The 22,067-nt window shown below is 42.3% G+C and overlaps 1 protein-coding gene across 2 annotated transcripts in view; it reads left to right on the top strand.

Moving 5' to 3' along the window:
• The first annotated feature begins 7,005 nt into the window (after nt 1-7,005).
• Nucleotides 7,006-22,067, top strand: part of LOC115105300 (myotonin-protein kinase-like) — a 50,258-nt gene continuing 35,196 nt past the window's right edge. The window contains exon 1 of one of the 2 annotated variants that reach the window (XM_029627185.2): nt 7,006-7,997. In XM_029627185.2, the coding sequence (XP_029483045.2) occupies nt 7,829-7,997 (169 nt within the window). In that variant the 5' untranslated portion in view covers nt 7,006-7,828. The remainder of the gene's footprint in view (nt 7,998-22,067) is intronic. The other variant, XM_029627186.2, reaches the window with a different exon arrangement.

Here is a 22,067-nt window from a genome sequence, read left to right as displayed (position 1 = left end):
AGCCTGAATTTCAAATAGATTAAATAGAGATTTTGTGTCACTGGCCTACACACAATACACCATCATGTCAAAGTGTAATTGTGTTTTTAGAAATGTTTGCAAGTGAACTAAAAAAGAAAAGCTGAAATGTCTTGAGTCAGTAAGTGTTCAACCCCTTTGTTATGGCAAGCCTGAATAATGTGCAATAATAATGTTGAACATGATTTTTGAATTACCTATTTTGACTACCTCATCTCTATACCCCACACATTCAATTATCTGTAAGGTCCCTCAGTCGAGCAGTGACTTTCAAACACAGATTCAACCACAAAGACCAAGGAGGTTTTACAATGCCTTGCATTGAAGGGTACCTATTGGTAGATGGGGGAAAAAAGTAGATATTGAATATCCCTTTGAGCATGATGAAGTTATTATCATACTTTGGATGGTGTTTCAATACACCCAGTCACTACAAAGATGCAGGCGTCCTTCCTAACTTAGTTGCCGGAGAGGAAGGACACCGCTCAGGGATTTCACCATGAGGCCAATGGTGACTTTAAAATGGTTACAGATAGGGCCTCCCAGGTGGCGCAGTGGTTAAGGGCGCTGTACTGCAGCGCCAGCTGTGCCATCAGAGTCCCTGGGTTCGCGACCAGGCTCTGTCGTAACCGGCCGCGACCGGGAGGTCCGTGGGGTGACGCACAATTGGCCTAGCGTTGTCCGGGTTAGGGAGGGCTTGGTCGGTAGGGATGTCCTTGTTTCATTGCGCACCAGCGGGCTGGGCGCAGTGCGCACTAACCAAGGTTGCCAGGTGCACGGTGTATCCTCCGACGCATTGGTGCGGCTGGCTTCCGGGTTGGATGCGCGCTGTGTTAAGAAGCAGTGCGGCTGGTTGGGTTGAGTATCGGAGGATGCATTACTTTCAACCTTCGTCTCTCCCGAGCCCGTATGGGAGTTGTAGCGATGAGACAAGATAGTAGCTACTACAACAATTTGATACCATGAAAAGGGGTAAAATGTAAAAATAAAAAAATAAAATGGTTACAAATTTTAATGGAAACTTGCAGTTTCTCCTTAATTACTAACCAAATGACAGAGTGCATCCTGTTTGCAGGCACTAAACTAAAACTCCCAAAAATACTGTACAGAATAAAAATATTTCAAAACATGCATCCTGTTTGCAGGCACTAAACTAAAACTCCCAAAAATGCGGCAATTGTTTTTGCTTTATGACAAATCCAATACAACACATCACAGCTCTTCATATTTTCAAGCATGGTGGTGGCTGCATCATGTTATGGGTATGCTTGTCATCAGCAAGGACAAGGGAGTTTTTTAGGATGAAAATAATCGGAATAGAGCTAACACAGGCAAAATCCTAGAGGAAAACCTGTTTCAGTTTGTTTTCCAACAGACACTGGGAGACAAATTCACTTTTCAGCAGGACAATAACCTAAAACACAAGGCCAAATTGGAGTTGCTTACCAAGATGACATTGAACGGCCTAGTTACAGTTTGACTTAAATCGGAATGAAAATCTATGGCAAGTCTAGCAATGAACCAACTTGACAGAGCTTGAAGAATTTTTGAAAGAATAATGTGCAAATATCGTACAATCCAGGTGTGCAAAGCTCTTCGAGACTTACCCAGAAAGACTCATACACGTAGCTGTAATCGCTGCCAAAGGTGCTTCTACAAGGTATTTACTCAGGGGTGTAAAAATGTATGTAAATGAGGCATTTCTGTATTTCATTTTCAATAAATGTGCAAACATTTCTATAACTTTGCTTTCACTTTGGCATTATGAGGGATTGTGTGTAGATGGGTAGAACAATTTCAAATGAATCCATTTTGAATTCAGGCTGTAACACAACACGTGGAATATGTCAAGGGGTAGGAATACCCATAGGCCCTGTACACACTGTACAACTGATGTACAACACCTTTGTCACAACTGATATGTTTGTGAAGCTACAGAATTGTTCAGCACAAAAATGTATACATAATTATTTTGTGCTGTCTCCCCAACCCTGTAGTCATTTTTGTACAGAAAGGCTCTCCATTGTATCACAACCGTTATGCCAAATTCGTTGTACATTATTAAATGTCTATGGGGCCACATAGCCTAGGGACTACAGACAAAAAGTCACTGGGACTGAAATTTGTGTCTGATAGCACAGTCTCTATTGAACAGGCTACATAGATTAAATGAAATAAGACACAGCACCTCGGTCTATTCTTATACAGACACTCCACTGCACTGATAAGCAACATGTTAATCATGGCAAGCCAGATTATAGCCAGAAGTCAGAGCGAACAGGTGAGAGTCAAGCCGAAGTGTTGACAGACACACTCCAATGGCAGCTCAGCTCAGCTCTGCTGTTGCCGGCGGCGATCTGGGATTGGTACATACATTTTTTGTGCTTTTAAATATAATAATTGATTCTTGAAGAATTCATCTTAGTACGACATGTCTTTTACTCCATTGTTTGTAAAAATGTATTCTAAACAAATAATCGCTTCAAAACATGGATAAAACTATCATGTAGATGTCATGGACTGTCAGAGCATCTAGAGCACTGTCTATGAGTTTGAGAGTGGTTACATTTCCCAGCCCCATCCCTCAACTATACAAAAATAACTGGTGGGGCTGCCGGTTTCACAGACTGTAGCTTTAATGAGAGGGAGGAAGTCTCTCCTTCTCCTCGTCAGCTAATCCTCCACAGTAAGACCTTAACGAGGTAACGGCTTGCACACCCAGTACCTGCTCACCCCTCAGAGGGATAGAGGAAGTGAAGGGCGGGAGGGGAGGGAGGGAGGGGGAGGGGACAGGCAAGGAAAGGGGGGTGAGGCAGAAATGGACAGAAAACAAGGACACGAAGTCGAACAACACAGATGCTGTTTACATTGTCAGTGCTAATCTGAGGATGGGTTCAATGGGGGCGGTTTCTTTTTCCAGCGACGGTCGACCGACCGCTATCCTGGACACCAGAAATAGGGACCCTAGGTTAGGGTCAATTTTATTTTCGATTGATTGAATTAACCTCATCAGGCCCGAGGACCCAAGCAAACTTCTATTTGAAGTGATCTGCATGTCCAGCCCTTTTAGCATCACCACGAAGTGTTTTACCATTTGCTTTTCAGAACAACCAGAGCTACAAGTAGAATTCAAAACCATTTGACATAAACAGTTGCATTCATGAGCTTTATTGACAAAATTAATGTAAATAACAAGAAATAGGTCAGCCAAGCAAAAACCTGATATGAATTTATGAAAATACTGTACAGAAATTCCACTCCCCAATCCTGACGTTATCCTAACCTTAACCATTAGTGGGGAAAATGCTAAGCTGACCCAAAATCATTGCCTAAGGGAAACTTCACCTTACTTCGGCTCTTACCTGTGGGGAGGGGGTAACCGGCTGGCAGGAGTGCAGCTCATTTCCAATGGAGAGTCCTGGCAATGGCTGTACTGAGACCAAGTCAATCAGAACGTCACCCAAATACCGAACCCAAGTCTGATGCTCTTTTGCGTTTTATTTATGCCTTTCTCCTGTTCAGTTCTTTTACTTATCCCTCTCTCTTTTGGACCTCGATCCCTCTCTCTTCTCTGTCTCTCATACACTGACACACGCACACAGTATGTGCATACACCCTCATGCACGCACACAATCCCAAGCCAGCTTTACCGACTGGCCGGCTTAACGTCAGCTTCAATTAAAAAAGAGCCAGTTACATCATGGCGACTGTATGGTTGCACGGGGTTGGACACAGAGACCACGGGGCAAATGGCCACCGCAGACAGACAGTCCAGGGTAGTATTTATTAGTGCACAACATAGCAAAATGTTTTTGCAACTGAAAATTAAAACGTGTTTCTTATTGGACAAGTTCAGGTAGTCCCTCCCTGTTTCAGCTTGTTTCCCTCTGTTTTGGGTACTAGTGAATACGACCCAGCTAATTAAACACTCTCCTTATATTTTACATCATACGATTGACACAGGGTCTCCCCAAGATAACTGTGTTTGAAATGGCACTCTATTCCCTTTATAGTGCACTAATATCCACTGAGTGTACAAAACAGCTCTTTCTATGACATACTGTAGACTGACCAGGTGAATCCAGGTAAAAGCTATGATCCCTTATTGATGTCACCTGTTATTAAATTCACTTCAATCAGTGTAGATGAAGAGGAGACAGGTTCAAGAAAGATTTTCGAGCCTTGAGACAATTAAGACATGGATTGTGTATGTGTGTCATTTTAGAGGGTGAATGGGCAGGACAAAATATTTTGGTTCCTTTGAACGGGGTATAACAGTAGGTGCCAGGTGCACCTGTTTGAGTGTGTCAAGAACTGCAGTGCTGCTGGGTTTTTCACGCTCAACAGTTTCCCGTGTGGATCAAGAATGGTCCACCACTCAAAGCACATACAACTTGACACAATTGTGGGACGCTTTTGAGAACTTGTAGTCCATGCCCCGACAAGTTTAGGCTGTTTTGAGGGCAAAAGGGGGTGTTCCTAATGTTTTATATACTCAGTATGTATATACATTTCTTAATTTCTTACTTTTTACTTTGTTGATTATGTGCATATTGTTTTTTATTGCTAGGTATTATTACTACACTGTTGGAGCTAGAAACACAAACATTTCGCTGCACCTGAGATAAAATCTGCAAATCTGTGTACGCTGTGTTGATTTCACCATTTGATTTGATTTCATTTAGTTTCTCAGCCCAATACAGTTCAATTCATGGGTCATTCTTACTTTTGGCCACATGGGGGCACTAGTACGTGTGACTGAATTGTCAAACTTGTTGCAATGTACAGTTGTGGCCAAATGTTTTGAGAATGACACAAATATGAATTTTCACAAAGTCTGCTGCCTCAGTTTGTATGATAGCAATTTGCATATACTCCAGAATGTTATGAAGAGTGATCAGAGGAATTGCAATTAATTGCAAAGTCCCTCTTTGCCATGCAAATGAACTGAATCCCCCCAAAACATTTCCACTGCATTTCAGCCCTGCCACAAAAGAAACAGCTGACATCAAGTCAGTGATTATCTCGTTAACACAGGTGTGAGTGTTGACGAGGACAAGGCTGGAGATCATGCTGATTGAGTTCGAACAGACTGGAAGCTTCAAAAGGAGGGTGGTGCTTGGAATCATTATTCTTCCTCTGTCAAACACGGTTACCTGCAAGGAAACATGTGCCGTCATCATTGCTTTGCACAAAACAGGCTTCACAGGCAAGGACATTGCTGCAAGTAAGATTGCACCTAAATCAATCATTTATCGGATCATCAAGAACATCAAGAACTTCAACATGCCCTTTCCAGCATGATGGAGCACCTTGCCACAAGGCAAAAGTGGCTCGGGGAACAAAACATCGATACTTTGGGTCCATGGTCAGGAAACTCCCCAGACCTTAATCCCATTAAACTTGTGGTCAATCCTCAAGAGACGGGTGGGCAAACAAAAACCCACAAATTCTGACAAACTCCAAGCATTGATTATGCAGGAATGGGCTGCCATCAGTCAGGATGTGGCCCAGACGTTAATTGACAGCATGCCAGGGCGGATTGCAGAGGTCTTGAAAAAGAAGGGTCAACACTGCAAATATTGACTCTTTGCATCAACTTCATGTAATTGTCATTAAAAGTCTTTGACACTTATGAAATGCTTGTAAATATACTTCAGTATTCCATAGTAACATCTGACTAAAATATCTAAAGACACTGAAGCAGCAAACTTTGTGGAAATTAATATTTGTTTCATTCTCAAAACTTTGTAACATGATTATAGAGGTTAGAGAGGTTAGGAGGTTGCAGGTTTGAATCCCAGGACTGACAAGATTTCAAAATCTGACCAGATTTCAGGTGCCAATTAGTACCTATGTGTCCTTGAGCAAGACATTGAACACCAAACCCACCCCAGGGGCATTGCACTGCACAGCTAACTGTGTGCTACTCCCAGCCTGCCATGTGTGTACAGTATGTTTGTGATTGGTGCTGTGTCAGCAAAATGTCACATTTCTGTTGTACTGGACATAAAGATATATTCTATTTTATTCTAAATATCTATTCTCTTTTCTTATGTTTTCTTCTATTCTGTGTGTGGGGGGGCTCTATAGTGACCGAACAGCACTACTGTCTCCTGTTATACATTAGACATAGACACAATGTTTCACAGTTTGTGCTTGATAATGGATGCATCCTAAATTACACCCTATTCCCTTTATATAGTCATATAGAGTGCACCCTGGTTAAAAGGAGTGAACAATGTAGGGAATAGAGTGCCACTTGGGACACCTCCAATAAATAACTCATCGGCTCTACCGTCCCAGCTACATACTGTACTGTGGCATTGTGGCTCGCGTGTTTAGACGTGTCACTCAAACCTCTCACAGAGCACTAACTCCTCTTTTCAAAATTCTGTCTGTATCTGTGCATGAGCTCCCACCCTGTCCCCAGACAGAGCACTCTGATGAAGGCGATTCATGTCGAAATATAAGCTCAGTGTTTGTTTCTCCCGTCAATAAATCGATCAGACTTACTGAGTGCTCTTTTTTATTTACTCTCCTGGATATCCTGGGGTACGTTTTTGGGGATTTCCAAGTCCCTCAGTTGAGCACCTGAGCACCTGAAACGCACATAGACAAGAAACACACTGTCATATGTGTGCACAACATGCCGGCTTGCACCCACACAAGCCCCACACTGTCACAAACACAATTCAAACACACATATCAATATGGTGTTGAAATGAAACATACGTCAATGTAAATCACGCGTTCGGTAGAATTTGCTTATGAAAACAATGAAATATTGGAATAAAATGGAGAACAAGTTCAAGGCAATGAGAGGCCGATTTGAGGCAAGGGAGGGAGCGGTGGTGCATCAACAGAAGAAGAGAGGAAGGGGGCAGTTCAGTGGAGAAGTCAAAACAGAAAAGTTGTGAGGAGAGAGAGAGAGAGAGAGAGAGAGAGGGGAAAGAGGGAGCAAAGCTTACAGGCACACATTGAGCGACAGACAGCGGGGAAGAAGAGAAGGACAGACAGACAAAGAGAATAAACGTATGGACAGACGGAGAGTGGAGGATTTTCAGAACCAGTGAGCCTGACAAGAAAAGTGGACAACCACTGTGCCACTGAAAAGAGTGAGTGAAGGAGGGAGAGAAAAAGGGAGGGAGGAGGGCTGTGCAGACAGAAGATGAGCGAGAGGTGAGATGGAGGGATCTGCAAAAGTTGAGGGACCAAAATAGCTCATGGACCGTGGACAGTTTTGTAACAGTCGTGTGAGAATTGTGGAGACAATAAAGCATGTACTGTACCTGCAGTACAGAGTAGTGTAGGTTTTGGTTTGGCCACATACAGTTCTAGAACATGGAGCTACAATTCTGTGAAAGAGGTGAACGATTTTGAACTTTGAAGTTTTGGGAGGCAAGTACTGACGAATGAGAAGGATGAGAGAAAGACAGATAGACTGAAAGAGAAAAATTAAGAAGTGGTAGAAGTGAGACAAAAACAGAAACCAAGAGAGGGGGCCAAAGGGTAAGAGAGAGAGAGACACACACACACACACACACACACTGTACAGCGTGACGAACGGACAGATGAGAGTGGAGTAGGGAGTGGAACAGAGGAAAGAGAGAGGGATCAAGAGAGAGAGAAAGAGGGAGGGAGAAAGAGAGTGACAGACAGGGAGTAAGAGAGAAAAGGACGGGGCACTGTAAACTACAGGAAGCCACCGTGTCAAACAAACAGGGGACTAGAAGACCTCCAGTCCAGAACCAGCCACCAGCCTCCAGTCTCCATTGACTTCAGGGAGTCGCAACGCCTGCTGGACAGCATGTCGGCGAGCCCTGGGCCTCGTGACTCAGACCTACTGCTGTTGGAACTTCAGGCCCCAGGGCCGGTGGGACTGCAGACACTGTTGGACCTGCTAGTGGGGGTGTACCAAGAGTTCCGCTTCTCACCCCTTGCCAGGGAGAAGTACGTTGCGGGCTTCCTGCAGTGGGGTCAGTCCCTTACTTACAAAGCCTTAACTTAACAGTGTGTGTGTGTGTGTGTGTGTGTGTGTGTGTGTGTGTGTGTGTGTGTGTGTGTGTGTGTGTGTGTGTGTGTGTGTGTGTGTGTGTGTGTTACTGATTTAAAACCTGCCTGTGTTTCAATTTGCTTACATGTATGCCGGGTGGGCCGAGTTTGCCCTTTGGGGATTATCCATAGGTTCTATTGCCCCGGGGTAAACTAAATTAAGCACAAAGTATTTGAAAGAAAACGATTACACTCCCCTGCGTATTTATTTGTAGAGTGAAGCTAAAACTTTTTATTTAATACTCTAGCATTTTGGATTTGAGATCAAATGTTTTATATGAGGTGACAGTACAGAATGTCAATTTTATTTGAGGGTATCGTACATATATGTTTTACTGTTTAAAAATGAAAGGACTTTATGTATCTAGTCGCCCCATTAGAAGGTGTTATAAGAGCCATGGACAAATTGACTTATAGTGTATTAAACGAAGTCAAAAGTTTAGTATTTGGTCTCGTATTCCTAGCACGCAACGAGTCACTTTTATTGTAAATAAGAATATAATGTTTCTCAACATGTCTACATTAAATTGGATGCTACCTACCATCACTCTGGATAATCATGAATGAATGGTGAATGTACAAAGATCATACCCCTCAAAAAATGTGCATTTTTTGGAGACATGATCTTTGTGTATCTGAAACCTTTTGTGGGATATGGTTTCATCTTGACATTAGACTACTTTAGAAGTCTGGAAACATTGGACAAACTTTGATTAGAAAGTGTAAAGTCCCTAAAATGGACAGCATTACGACTAGTTCTATGTTTATAGAAGCAGTCAACCCTTGGTTGTGGTGAGTGCATGTGATGTGTTCCCCAGAGTAGCGTACTGAGTCATGTTGTGTTCTACTAAGGGCAGGAGAATAAAGTGTCCTTACAGTGTAAAGACAGCAGTGAAAACACAAGGTCATGTAAGCCAACACCCCTCTGTTAACCTTCTTCCAGCCCTCGTGAGCCCCCATGATATTTCAGCTGGTGTCAGCCTGTTAAACCCACCAGCAGTCACAAACACGCACACGCACACACACACTTTACAGCAGGAAATCACAGGACTATTTGCTGATTGCCCCCCCCGGCTACTAAAACTGAGTACTGTTTTATTGGGAACATTGGCCTCACTGTTGGACATAGAGTATGTGAAAAGAACTCCTCACATCTTCACACTTTTCTTTTCAACCTTACATCGTTTATCCTCCAATTATGAAATTATTAATTGACTACAAAATCAGTCTCCGGATTTCAACCCTGTTGAAAACCTATGGTTTGAATTGAAGAAGGCCGTCCATAAGACCGGACGAAGGATATCAAGGATCTGGAAAGATTCTTTGTGGAGGAATTGTCTAAGATCCCTCCCAATGTGTACTCCAATCTCATAAAACATTTTAGAAAAAGGCTCAGTGCCGTTATCCCTTCAAGGTGAGGGATTGAAAGATATTGAAAACAGAGGTGGCAATAATTTTGACCCTTAACTTTTAGCTATATTTTTTATTACAAAATCTCTTTATTTTTTTAATTGTATTAGTATATAATAATATGTTCAAATTGTTTTGGGGCACACAATACAGCACAGTATTTGTATTATTTATTTTATAGTATTTTTTTTTCTCATTTTTATCAAGGATACCAATATGGACCAGACTGTATATTCCATGATATTTCAATCAAAAAGACGTGTATACATGTATGCTGTAACATATATGGTGAATGGTTCCACATGTCCCAGTATATACTGTACAATGCAGTGGCGGTGAGTGCCGTTTAAGATGAGGGAGGAAGATTTTTTCCTCTGGCCTTATTTCTATTACAGCATATTGGATGAAACTCATTCATGTTCCATTCACCCAGTTCAATGTAACATCGATAGGTTTTGGCTACTACATGATACTGACATTTTCCCTATACCCATCATGATGTGGCTACAACCTAGCCTAGGTTGAGGTGGCTACAACCTAGCCTAGGTTGAGGTGGCTACAACCTAGCCTAGGTTGAGGTGGCTACAACCTAGCCTGGGTTGAGGTGGCTACAACCTAGCCTGGGTTGAGGTGGCTACAACCTAGCCTGGGTTGAGGTGGCTACAACCTAGCCGAGGTTGAGGTGGCTACAACCTAGCCTGGGTTGAGGTGGCTACAACCTAGCCTAGGTTGAGGTGGCTACAACCTAGCCTAGGTTGAGGTGGCTACAACCTAGCCTAGGTTGAGGTGGCTACAACCTAGCCTGGGTTGAGGTGGCTACAACCTAGCCTAGGTTGAGCTGGCTACAACCTAGCCTAGGTTGAGGTGGCTACAACCTAGCCTGGGTTGAGGTGGCTACAACCTAGCCTAGGTTGAGGTGGCTACAACCTAGCCTAGGTTGAGGTGACTACAACCTAGCCATAAGGGTGTTTCAGTAGGCTAAACTAGCTTGCTGCATTTGCTAGCTAAGTAAGTGATACTGAAAGTCCAAAATAATGCAGAAGTCTCTCTATCATTTTTTCTCTAGCTTCTCCTTTTTTTGGGGGGGGGAGAAATTAATTTGTTAAAAACTGTTCAACAATTGTCTTTCTCTCTCTTTGAGTCAACTACTCACTACATTGTATGTGCTGCAGTGTTAGCTAACTGTAGCTTATGCTGTCAGTACTAGATTAATTCTCTGATACTTTGATTGGTGGACAACATGTCAGTTCATGCTGCATGAGCTCTGATAGGCTGGAGGAAGTCCTCTGGAAGTTGTCATAATTACTGTTTAAGTCTATGGAAGGGGGCGAGAACCATGAGCCTCCTAGATTTTATATTGAAGACAATGTACCCAGATGAGGATGGAGGCTCGCTGTCCTCCGGCTACACCATGGAGTGCTGTTAAGGCTACTGTAGACCTTCTTTGCGAAATAGTGTTTTAATTAGTTTTTTGGTGTCAATTGATTATATTTAGTATAGTTTTATCTAAAAAAGGATTTTAAAAATTATGACATTCACTGAGGAGGATCACCAATCCACATCTTGTCAGATCTGTGCTCAAACTTAATTTCTCCTGTACTCGTTTGAATAAACTCTTTGTGTACAGTATTTAAAAATGCTTCGTAAATATGTGATGCGACTGAGTGAGTGTGTGTGTGCACAAAACGTTGTGTACATGCGTGTGCATGCAATCGCTCGTGTCCTCCTGCTTCTGTGTTTGTGCAATTTAGTCCAGTGGCCGAGGGATATCATATGTCACAGAGATGGAGGTTCCTATTTTGGTCTTAGCATGTGTCCAGTCTTGCTCGGGGATGAGTGTACTGTAGAGTGTCAGATGTGGAACGTTGACCAGTTCGTGGGATTAGTGTAGGCTGAGTGGGTTAGACCTCAGTTAATCTTTGCTTAACACAGTCAGCAAGGCAGAGAGTCAGGCAGAGAGTCAAGGAGACCCTGGTTGGTTGTGGGGATCTGAAATCCCCAAAAGTCCCCACAAATATAGTAAATCAAGAAAAATTCTCCCTCGTGTGGACATTTCCCACATCCCTCAGAGGATGAAGGCTATTTTAAGTTTAGGGGTTAGGTTTAGGTTTAGGGTTACAATTGGGGTTATAGTTAGAATTAGGGTTCGGGTAAGGGGTTAGGTTCAGGGTTAGGATTTAGGAGTTAGGTTTAGGGTTAGGGTTATGATTTAAGGTTAGGGTTATAGTTAGGGTGAGGGTTAGGTTTAGGGGTTAGGATTAGGATTTTGAATGGAAATACATTTTAAATCCCTATGAGGTTAGATTAACATAACATGTGTGTGTCAGTCAGTCTGTCTGTCTGCCTTTCTTTCTTTGTTTCTCTCACTGTGCATCTTTCTGTCTGGATCTGTGTGTATGCCCCCCCCCCCCCCCCTCTCTCTCACTCGTTCGCACTCTCTCTCTCTCGCACTCTCTCTCTCTGTCTCTCTCTCGCTTTCTCTCTCTTTCTCTCTCTCTCTCTCTCTCTCTCTCTCTCTCATTCTCTTTCTCTCTCCATCCCTCTCTTTCTGGCAGGGTTCTGGTCTGGTCTGGTCACTCCCTACATGGCATTCATAACAGAATGAGTTTTCGATGGGGACATGGCCAAAGTCAACATGCACAGGAACAGGCTGTGGCTCAATCACCCTCCTTTTCAGCTTTCAGACTTTTTGGACCTGAAAAATGTTGTTGACAACAAGTGCCGGTCGTGTTGGCATGTAGCTCAGGTGGACTAGAGCGATGCGTGTCTCAATCTGGGTTTTGTGTCTTATTAATGACTTATTCTTGGGTTTTCCTTCTTTTGAATTTTCAATGTAGACACAGCATGAAACAAGGGGGTAAACATATACCATCATTGCTCCCGCTTTGAGAATGCAATCTCATAGTTGCCGACAAGTGTATTACATGAATCATGTAACATTATATCTCTTGGAATGACTGTGTCAGCAGCTACAGAGGAGCTATATGAGTTTTCAACTTGGGATAGTTCCTTATCCTCTTCATGATATTAGTATTTTGCATCATTATTTTGGGTTATTATGTTATCTCCCAACAAATCAGGGTCTGTGTTTTATGGTGCCAAATAGAGGAGGGGTTGCGTAGATGCTGTGTAGATGCTGTAAAAAGTCACCTGACTTACCCATATGTCACTCAACCTTATCAAGTCAGCTCCTCCACTTATTTTAAGTTATTAAGAATCTTTCTTTCCAAAAAATGTACACAAAAACAATCTCTCTCTGTCTCTTTCTCTTTCGCTCTCTCTCTTTCTCTTTTTCTGTCTCCCTTTCTCTCTCGCACTCTTACTTTCTCTTTTTCTGTCTCCCCTTCTCTCTCGCTCTCTCTCTTTCTCTCTCTGTGTCCCTCTTTTTTCGGCTACCTGTCTCACTAATTTTTTCCTGTCTCTGTCCATCTCCCTGGAGGAAAGACATGTACATTTACAGATGTAGGATCTTTGAGCCAGTTTGCTACAGCAGAAATGTAATTCTGCAGCAGGAAATGTGAATTATTATGTGTATTATAATTCATGTACTTTTTTTCCAGGGGTTGATACATTTTCATTTAGGAGAAATATAGTCTGAAATGTTGAAGTGGAAATTACTAACTTTTAGAAGCCTTTTTAAATATTGAATACACTACAAGTTAGCAGGAAAATGCTCATCAACAAGTGATACAATTAAGATCCTACATCTGTGTGAGACAGTTGGATGGCTTGGCACAATTTCACCAGGTAAACAACACAGACAGGAAGAGGAGAGGAAAGAATCTCATCCCACTCCATACCATACTTTCCATTAGGGCCCTGTTCTCTGTCAACGTGTGTGTGTGTGTGTGTGTGTGTGTGTGTGTGTGTGTGTCTAGGGTTTATTTATCTGGTGTGTGTCCTTAGGGTTTGTTTATCTGGTGTGTGTGTACCCTGTGATAATCTAATTTTAAGTAAGCTACTATGAGAAGCCAAATGAAACATTTTATTATATAAAAATGTTTCATTATTTTTTGTTTTCTAATGTTTTGTCTCAATGATTCTGGTAGTTTATATGCTAAAATGTTGTTGTTGTTGCTAAAACTACATCAAAACCTCAGGAAAGGCGGCAGGATATTCACGCCATCCTTTTCATCCATTCAAATCCATTCAAATTGTTGACGCGTGCAGCCATTCCTGACTCCAATCAATGTTAATGGATAGAGTCAGCATAGGCGGGTCTCCTTTGCCTAGCTTGAAGTAGCTTTGTTCGTTGCATTGAGACAATTTCATATCTATTTGCACATGGGTATTGCCTGAACATGTTGTGTGGGAAATCTGGGGTAAGCTCTTTACATGTTGGCGTGTCTACATAATGTGGCACTCGCATCTGTTGAACAGAACGAAGGTGAAGCTAGCTAACCAGCTAGCAAAAACAACCTGACAAATGGACACTATACTGCACCTCAAACAATTTTCCAAGTTGGAAATATCGAACGCGCCATTTCGAGGGTTTGAAGAGTGGAACATCAACTATAATGAAAGATAAGACTAGACAGCGGCAGCATACACGAGCTCTACAAGACGTGACTTTATTCATGACAGGCAATCACCATCTCCCTCACTGCTAGCTGTCGGGCAGTCGAACAGTGAGAACTGGATTGTCCACTCTGAAATGTCATTACCAATGAATACTATTTACCCGGACTTTTACACATCTTGGACATTTACTTTGGCTTTGTGGATGTAATGGAAATGGGGCTTCTCCCGCCACTAAATGCGGGCCAGAGCCTTGGCTTCTACAAGATGGATATGGCTAGTGGGAGGATTCTGCTTCCCGACCAGTTGGATGCCCTAATGGATGGAGCTGCCTACATGTGTGCAGTGTGGGAGAACTGTGCTACTGTGTGTGTGTGTGTGTAACTTTTTGTGTCAGTGTGTAAATGGAACCAAAGGAGGCCTTGGACATGTGTCTCCCAAACGAGCATAGGCCTGCTGTGTGCATGCAGAATAAAATGATAGCAGAGCCATGTCCGTGACTTCTACAATGCCATCACCGAGAGGTTCACCCTGAATGACAGATGAATGGAATTCATTTGCAAGTAAAGGTAGGCCTACATGGATTTTCCAAGGCTACTGTTGAATGAACATGGGAATAGACAGCATCCCTTTGATGCGTTTGATTTATCAAGCTCGAATTTCATTTTGATGAGTCGCTTTTGCAACGTTTTGAACTGTTAATTGTAGATATGGACATTCGTTTGAACCTTATTTATTATGTACAGTATGTGTGTGTATAATAACATTTGACATAATAATATTATTGTGTGTGCGGTGCATTGACGGAATTGTAAATCCATTGTGAATGGAGTTTGCTTTGCCACCTATTCGGATGAAATGTGTCCATGTATTGGTCTTTTAGTGCCAACTATTGGTTGTAACTTTGGATGCTACATCGGTCTACAGCTGAGCTGAGTTGAGCAGTGTGTCATTTTGTTGGATGATATGAAATATGCCACCATCAGAGACGATTGCTTGAGTATCTTTGCTAAATTGGTATTTACATTGGTTGGGAATTGTTTGTCAATTTGTATGGTTGTATGGTTAACTTGGGCTTCATCAAGGTTTATTGTGAGTAAATCTGGCTTTGATAATAGCCAGTTCCTACCCAGCCTCCAACCTCACCGTGTGTGTGTGTGTGTGTGTCTGTGTGTGTGTGTGTGTGTGGAGGAGGATACAGCTGATCAGGATGGGTGGAAATCGAGAAGGATGATTTCTGACCTCACATCCTCTCATGTGGCATTACAGTCATCATCTCTTTAAACCATGCATGTCCTGCTGACAGGGACACATTCTCTGACACTCCAGAGTGACGTTTCCCATAGGAACAGATCTAAGATCAGCTTCCTCTCCGCCAATCTTAACCTGAACCATTATTGCAGAAAATGCTAAACTGACCCAAGATCAGCCTCCAGGGTATACTTCACCCATAGCCATTCTCTGAGAGGTAGTTAGAGGCTAGTGGGTTCCTACACTGTGATTGATGAGCTTGCCTGGCACAATGGAACATTTGCAAACACGGTACATCTGACATTCCAGGCTGGCTAAATCAAATGCTGGTGGGTTCAGGATGTTGGAACCCCTATGGGCTATTAGTAAGGTTAGAAACTCTATCATTGACCACATTTACATGCACACCAATATCCTGTTATTATATCCCGTTTACAATAACCCGAATAGGATGCCTGGGATACATTGATCTTAGAGGGGATACTGTGGTATGTAAACATCTTATCCCGTTTACTGTTGTTTTTCGCGATATGCGTAGGCTCAGTTTCGCATAGTAATCAATGTAAACTGTTGTGTAGAGGGTGGAATTTCAACCACAAGATTATGTCACCATTATAATGAATTCTCAACATATAAAAACCTTGTAAAAATATGTTTTAGTTGTACCTCTGAAACAATGTCAGATCTTCAACACTATATCCAGTATCAGAAGATTTTTAAAAAACAATAAGGGGGGGATCACGTGACCCTTGAACGAGATGGCCACGTGAACTAAGAGCTCCGCACAAGTAGTTTCCAATTCCTAATCTTACCTCCATTCCAAGTTCACACTCATTTAGCTTTAGTAAGAAAAAGTCATGGCGGCTACAAAAGGCGACACTACAGGTGACATTTTTACCCGGACTCGAGTATTAGCGACGGAAAAAGCCTCCAAGAAGAAGCTAGCTTCAGAAAAAAATAGCGCCATTAGCCAGGAGCAAGAGAACCCGCTCCCCCACGAGGCACAACGAATGCCAACCTCGCACTCTGTCGAAGACATCCTCTCTGAGTTGAGATCCCAACGTACAGAACTAAACACCAAATTAGATGCCATTAACTCTCAGCTCAGTGCGATAGGGGGCAAGGTGACAATCCTGGAAAACGCATTGCCTGACATCAACAACAAGATAACCATAAACGCGGGGCGCCTGGACGAGGCAGAGGGGTGAATCCTATCCATGGAAAACTTATTGACAGATGCCATGGAAACAATAGCATATGCTAAAAAGAAAATCGAGCATCTGGAAGAGAAAACAGAGGACCTGGAAAACAGGGGGCGAAGGAATAATTGTGTTCTATTCAATCTGGGCGAAAAAGAAGAGGGAAACATGCCACTGATCCGCTACCTGCAAGACAAACTTCCCGAGTGGCTCCACCTGCCCACCGACAGGCCCATAGAACTCGAGAGAGCTCACCGAGCACTGAGGCCCCCACCAGCAGCCAGACAACCACCGCGCCCAATCACCATACGTTTCCTGAGATTCACCGACAAGGAACGAGTCCTACAGGCGGCGAAAAACAACACCATCACAGTGGGAAATGCCAAACTCGCTTTACACCAGGACCTGTCAGCTGGAATACGCCGAAAGCGCCGAGAATTTGACGAAGTGAAGAAATACTCCATTGACCGAGGCATCTTCAGGGGATTCAAATACCCAAACGAGCTCAGGATTCTTCACCAAGGAGCCTTGCGACACTTCAAAACTCCCGAAGAGGCAAAACGTTTTTGAAAGACAATCCTGGCCAATGAGAAACAGACCAATGACTAAATGCGATTAATGCCATTACTAAAGGAGGTAAGACGACATATAGCCGATATCCAGAGACCCACCCCCTAAATGTCATTACAGCCGTCCAATTTATATTTATTTTCCTTTAACTGAGAGGGATGGGCTGTATAGCCTAACCTAGGCCTACTAATGTTTCAGCCTACTTTTATTTCCCTGTTTTTTTTTTTTTGTTGCTATTATTACCTGGGGTTCCCTATGTCCCTTGGGGGAGGTATATGTAGGCTGGGCTATTGATTTGATTTTTCTCCCCTCTTTTACTGAGGTCTGGACGAGGGCAACTGTGTTATTTACTCAATGCGGGGTGGAGAGGATGAGGCATTTCTTTGGTGGGGAGAGGGAGACGTTGTGCGTTGCTAACTGTTCCCGGTTTTTGTTTTATTCGGAACACAGAATTGAGACTGAGCGGGGGGGTAATAGATCCAACGGGATGTGTCGAGTTGTTTGGGAACTCGGCTGGGGTGTTCAGAGATTATTATTTTATGTACACCATTTATTTTCCTTTTATGTGAACGCAGCTGTAATTACTATCCACTTTTACCCAGCGATGACTTGCACTAAAGTTCGATTACTGCTCGATGACGATGACTAGTACCTTAAATCTATTGACATGGAACTGCCATGGTCTAGGGCATGCAATAAAACGGAAAAAGATACTATGTGCTCTAAAAAAGGAAAAATCAGACATTGCGCTATTACAAGAGACACACCTCTGTGATGCTGAACATGCCAAACTCCGCAGAGCTTGGGTGGGACAGGTGTATTTCTCATCTTTCAAATCAAACAGTAGAGGCACAGCCATACTTATCCATAAAAATGTTCCATTCATAATAGACAAAAACATATCTGATCCGGAGGGGAGATTTATTTTGATAACTGGGTCACTATATGGTCAACCAATTACTATATTAAACATATACGCCCTAACACAGATACTCCTGCCTTCATGTCAAAAATTATAACCCTGTTCAATGAGCATTGTGTCTCCTTTGGTGTGGTGGCCGGAGATTTTAATTGTACCCTTAACCCAACCCTAGACAAATCATCTCAAGTCCCCACCACAAATCCTAGATCTGCAAAGATGTTGAACTCTCTTACTAAAGAGATGGGGCTGATAGATATCTGGAGAGAGAATAATAGCTCATCTATGGACTATACATACTACTCTAATGTCCATAACACCTACTCCCATATAGATTACATTTTTATCCCAAAGAGTTTCATAAATTCAGCCACTTGTACAATCGGACCCATAGCACTTTCAGATCACGCCTTTGTCCACCTCCGCTTTGACCTCTGCAAAAACATCCCGAGGTCAAAGAGCTGGAAATTCAACACCTCCATGCTATCAAATGACGAGTTCCATACATTAGTAACTACATGGATAGACAACTACACACAAGACAATAAAGATTCCCCTGTTTCTCCGGCCACAATGTGGGACGCTGCTAAAGCCACACTAAGAGGTCATCTAATTGCATATGCTTCCTCTAAGAAAAAAGCAATGGAAGCACACAGGCTAGATCTTGAGAGGGAGCTGGAATGCTGTGAAAAATACATAAACAATCCCTAGACAGCACTTCCTGGAGTCATCTTAAAGCAGCCAAAGCCAAACTGAATTTGGACTACACTCGGGAGATAAAAAAAAAGTTTTCTTTACTAAACAGAAATACCATGAGTATAGCAATAGGCCCAGTAGATTGCTTGCTTACCAATTAAAAAGGAGCAGTCAGAGCGTACAATCATGGCTATCCGAACAGCAGAGGACGAGGTCACATATGACCCAAAAAAGATCAATTTAACTTTTCATGATTTTTACTGCAAACTATATACCTCTGAGAGAAAACACACGGAGGCAGAACTCCACTCTTTCCTAGAGGGAATCTCGCTACCTAAACTATCAGAGACCGACCAGGAAGATCTCAACTCCCCCTTCACTCCTGAGGAGATCCTGGAGGCAATTACCTCCATGCCACCTAATAAGTCCCCAGGCCCAGATGGATTCCCCAGAGAGTTCTATAAAGCTTTTTGGCCCCAGCTCAGCCCTATCTTCATGCCAATGCTGGAGGATTTTTGCAAAAACGGAGTTCTCCCAGACTCAATGCACACAGCTCGCATTACAGTGTTGCTAAAAAAGGACAAGGACCCCCTATCCTGCTCGTCCTTCCGGCCCATAAGCTTGTTGGATTTCGACTATAAAATAATTACCAAATTGCTCGCCATAAGACTAAACACTCTTCTTCCCAAAATAATAAAAGCGGACCAAACTGGATTTATTAGAGACAGATACTCTTCTGATAACATTCGCCGTCTTTTTTATATTATTGATCAAGTAAACGCACAAAAGAGCCCTGTCCTGCTGGCTTCACTGGATGCTGAGAAGGCGTTTGACAGGATGGAGTGGAGCTTTCTGTTTTCAGTCTTAGAAAAGTTCAATATGGGCCCAAATTTTATTAAATGGATCAAATCACTATACTCTCATCCAAATGCCATGGTGACTACTAATGGACTGAACTCTGACAGATTCCCTCTGGAGCGGGGCACAAGACAAGGGTGCTCGCTGTCCCCGCTGCTCTACTTGTTGGGGGCGGAGCCTCTGGCAGAGCTGATAAGGAGCAATCCAAGTATTATGGGTGTTTCTGCAGGTGGCCTGCAGCACAAGATTTCGCTTTACGCGGATGATGTCTTGCTCTACATATCCAACCCTGAGAAATCCCTCCCTCTCATTTTAGACACAATTGCCCAGTATGGCAAGTTCTCAGGTTATAAGATCAATTTGAACAAATCCACTGTCTGCCCTCTCAATATTACACTCACCAGCTCTATGAAGACACTTTGTCCTTTCCAATGGAAAACACAGGGGTTTCAATACCTCGGGATCTTCATAACACCAGATCTGAATAGCCTTTTTAAGGAAAATTATCTTCCACTCCTGGATCGAATCAAGAACAATCTCCAAACCTGGATCTCCCTCCCAATTAGCTTAGTAGGAAGAATTAATGTAATCCGTATGAACGTCCTCCCTAGACTGAACTACTTATTTCAGATGCTCCCATGCTATCTCCCAGTTTCCTTCTTCAAAACAACTAACCAAAGCATCACCAAATTTATATGGGGCAATAAAAAACCTAGGATCAAGTTTTCCACTTTATCAAAACCCGAATCTAAAGGTGGCCTTGCCCTTCCCTCCCTTCAATTGTACTACTGGTCTGCCCAAATCCGCAACATGCTAACATGGATCACAAACAGACAAGAGTCAACGTGGATTCAGATAGAAGCCCAATCCTGTGGTTCATTGCCCTTAAGCTCAATTATATTCATTAATAACTTTAGTGAAGTGGGCAACATAGCCAAATCCTTTGTGATTTACAGCACCCTACTAGCGTGGAGGGACTGTAAGAAATACCTGGGCATTTCCTCCCAAATATGTTCTCACTCGCCTATAGTAGGCAACCCAGACTTGCCAAAAGCCCTGAGGGATGCCAACTTTAATCTTTGGCATACTCTAGGAATCAGGACCTTTTCAGACCTATTTCATCAGAAAACCACTACACTGAAATCCTTTCAAGAGCTCTGCAGTGAATTCGACGTGCCAAGATCCCATTTTTTTAAATATCTTCAAATTAGACATGTAATTTCCTCATTTACCTCCAAGAGGAGGTTTAGAACTCAGTTGAACGAAGTTGAAACCCTTCTTGTCACAGCACAATCCATTAAAGGCAAAATATCTTGCATCTATAGACTCCTTTCTGAGAAAGGAAGCTCCTCCTTTACTCCTTTGAAAATAATCTGGGAAAAGGACCTTGGTCTGACTATTAGTGATGAGTTATGGGCGGAGGTTTGCGACAAGGTATACTGCTCCTCTACCAGTGTAAAAATGAAAGAATCTAATTACAAATTTTATTATACTCCTGTGAGACTCCATAGAATGAAAACAGATATGTCTCCTAACTGTAAAAGATGTACCTCTGAATGTGGAACCTATATGCATGTATTTTGGAGCTGTAGGGAGATTGCCAGATTCTGGCAATCTGTACATACCGCTGCACAGAAAATACTAGAGGTACAGTTTGATATGACCCCATGTATCTATCTTCTTAATGCCCAGCAGGACTTTGTTCTTGATCCTGACAGAGAAAATTTGCTTATGACTATTACATACTTTGCTAAGAAATGTATTCTTCTATTGTGGGCCTCTAATACCCCCACTACATTTAAAATGTGGATTGACCAGATTGTTGACTTCCTTCCTCTTGAAAAACTCACTTATGACCTCCACAAGAGACAGCCCAAGTTTGATAGACTCTGGTCCCCACTATTCAACTATATTTCAAACTGGACAGAGTGAACGGGGTGACTAGGGAAATGCGCAGATACATTTTGTGTAAGGTACTGTAAAACCTAAAAACGAATTATTGGCCCATCGTCTCAGCGAATGCTTGAAATAGCTGATAAGAACCTTGATAGTGCTGCTGCAAGTGGTATGTTTTTTTTGTTTGTTGTGTGTGTGTATTTATTTTAATTTAGTTTTTGAGTACGTGTGTGTGTATGTATATGTGCGTATGTATGTATGTATGTATGTATGTATGTATGTATGTATGTATGTATGTATGTATGTATGTATGTATATATACAGGTACCAAGGAAAATATATAGATTAAGAAAAATAAATGCTTTTATTTGACTTTATCATTCATTTTAATTGTATTTTAATTTTTTCAAATGTATTATTTTTTTTTAACTTTTTTTTTTTTTAAAGCCTGTCACATCTGTGAATGTGGAATGTGTTTTGTTGGTTGATTGAAAAACAAGAACTTAATAAAACTTTAAATTGAAAAAAAAAAAAAAAAAACAATAAACTGGGCAGCACCTCCTGGAGCAGGGAACAATAACCAGCATTCAGGGCTAGAACCACTCAGTTTATAATTGCAAATATTTTGTAGAGCACAAATTGACTGCAAGAAGCCCAAACAGATATGTTTGACTTTA

The sequence above is a fragment of the Oncorhynchus nerka genome, linkage group LG22 (genome assembly GCF_034236695.1).
Source record: "Oncorhynchus nerka isolate Pitt River linkage group LG22, Oner_Uvic_2.0, whole genome shotgun sequence".
Taxonomy (NCBI): domain Eukaryota; kingdom Metazoa; phylum Chordata; class Actinopteri; order Salmoniformes; family Salmonidae; genus Oncorhynchus; species Oncorhynchus nerka.
This window is presented reverse-complemented; position numbering and strand designations above follow the sequence as displayed.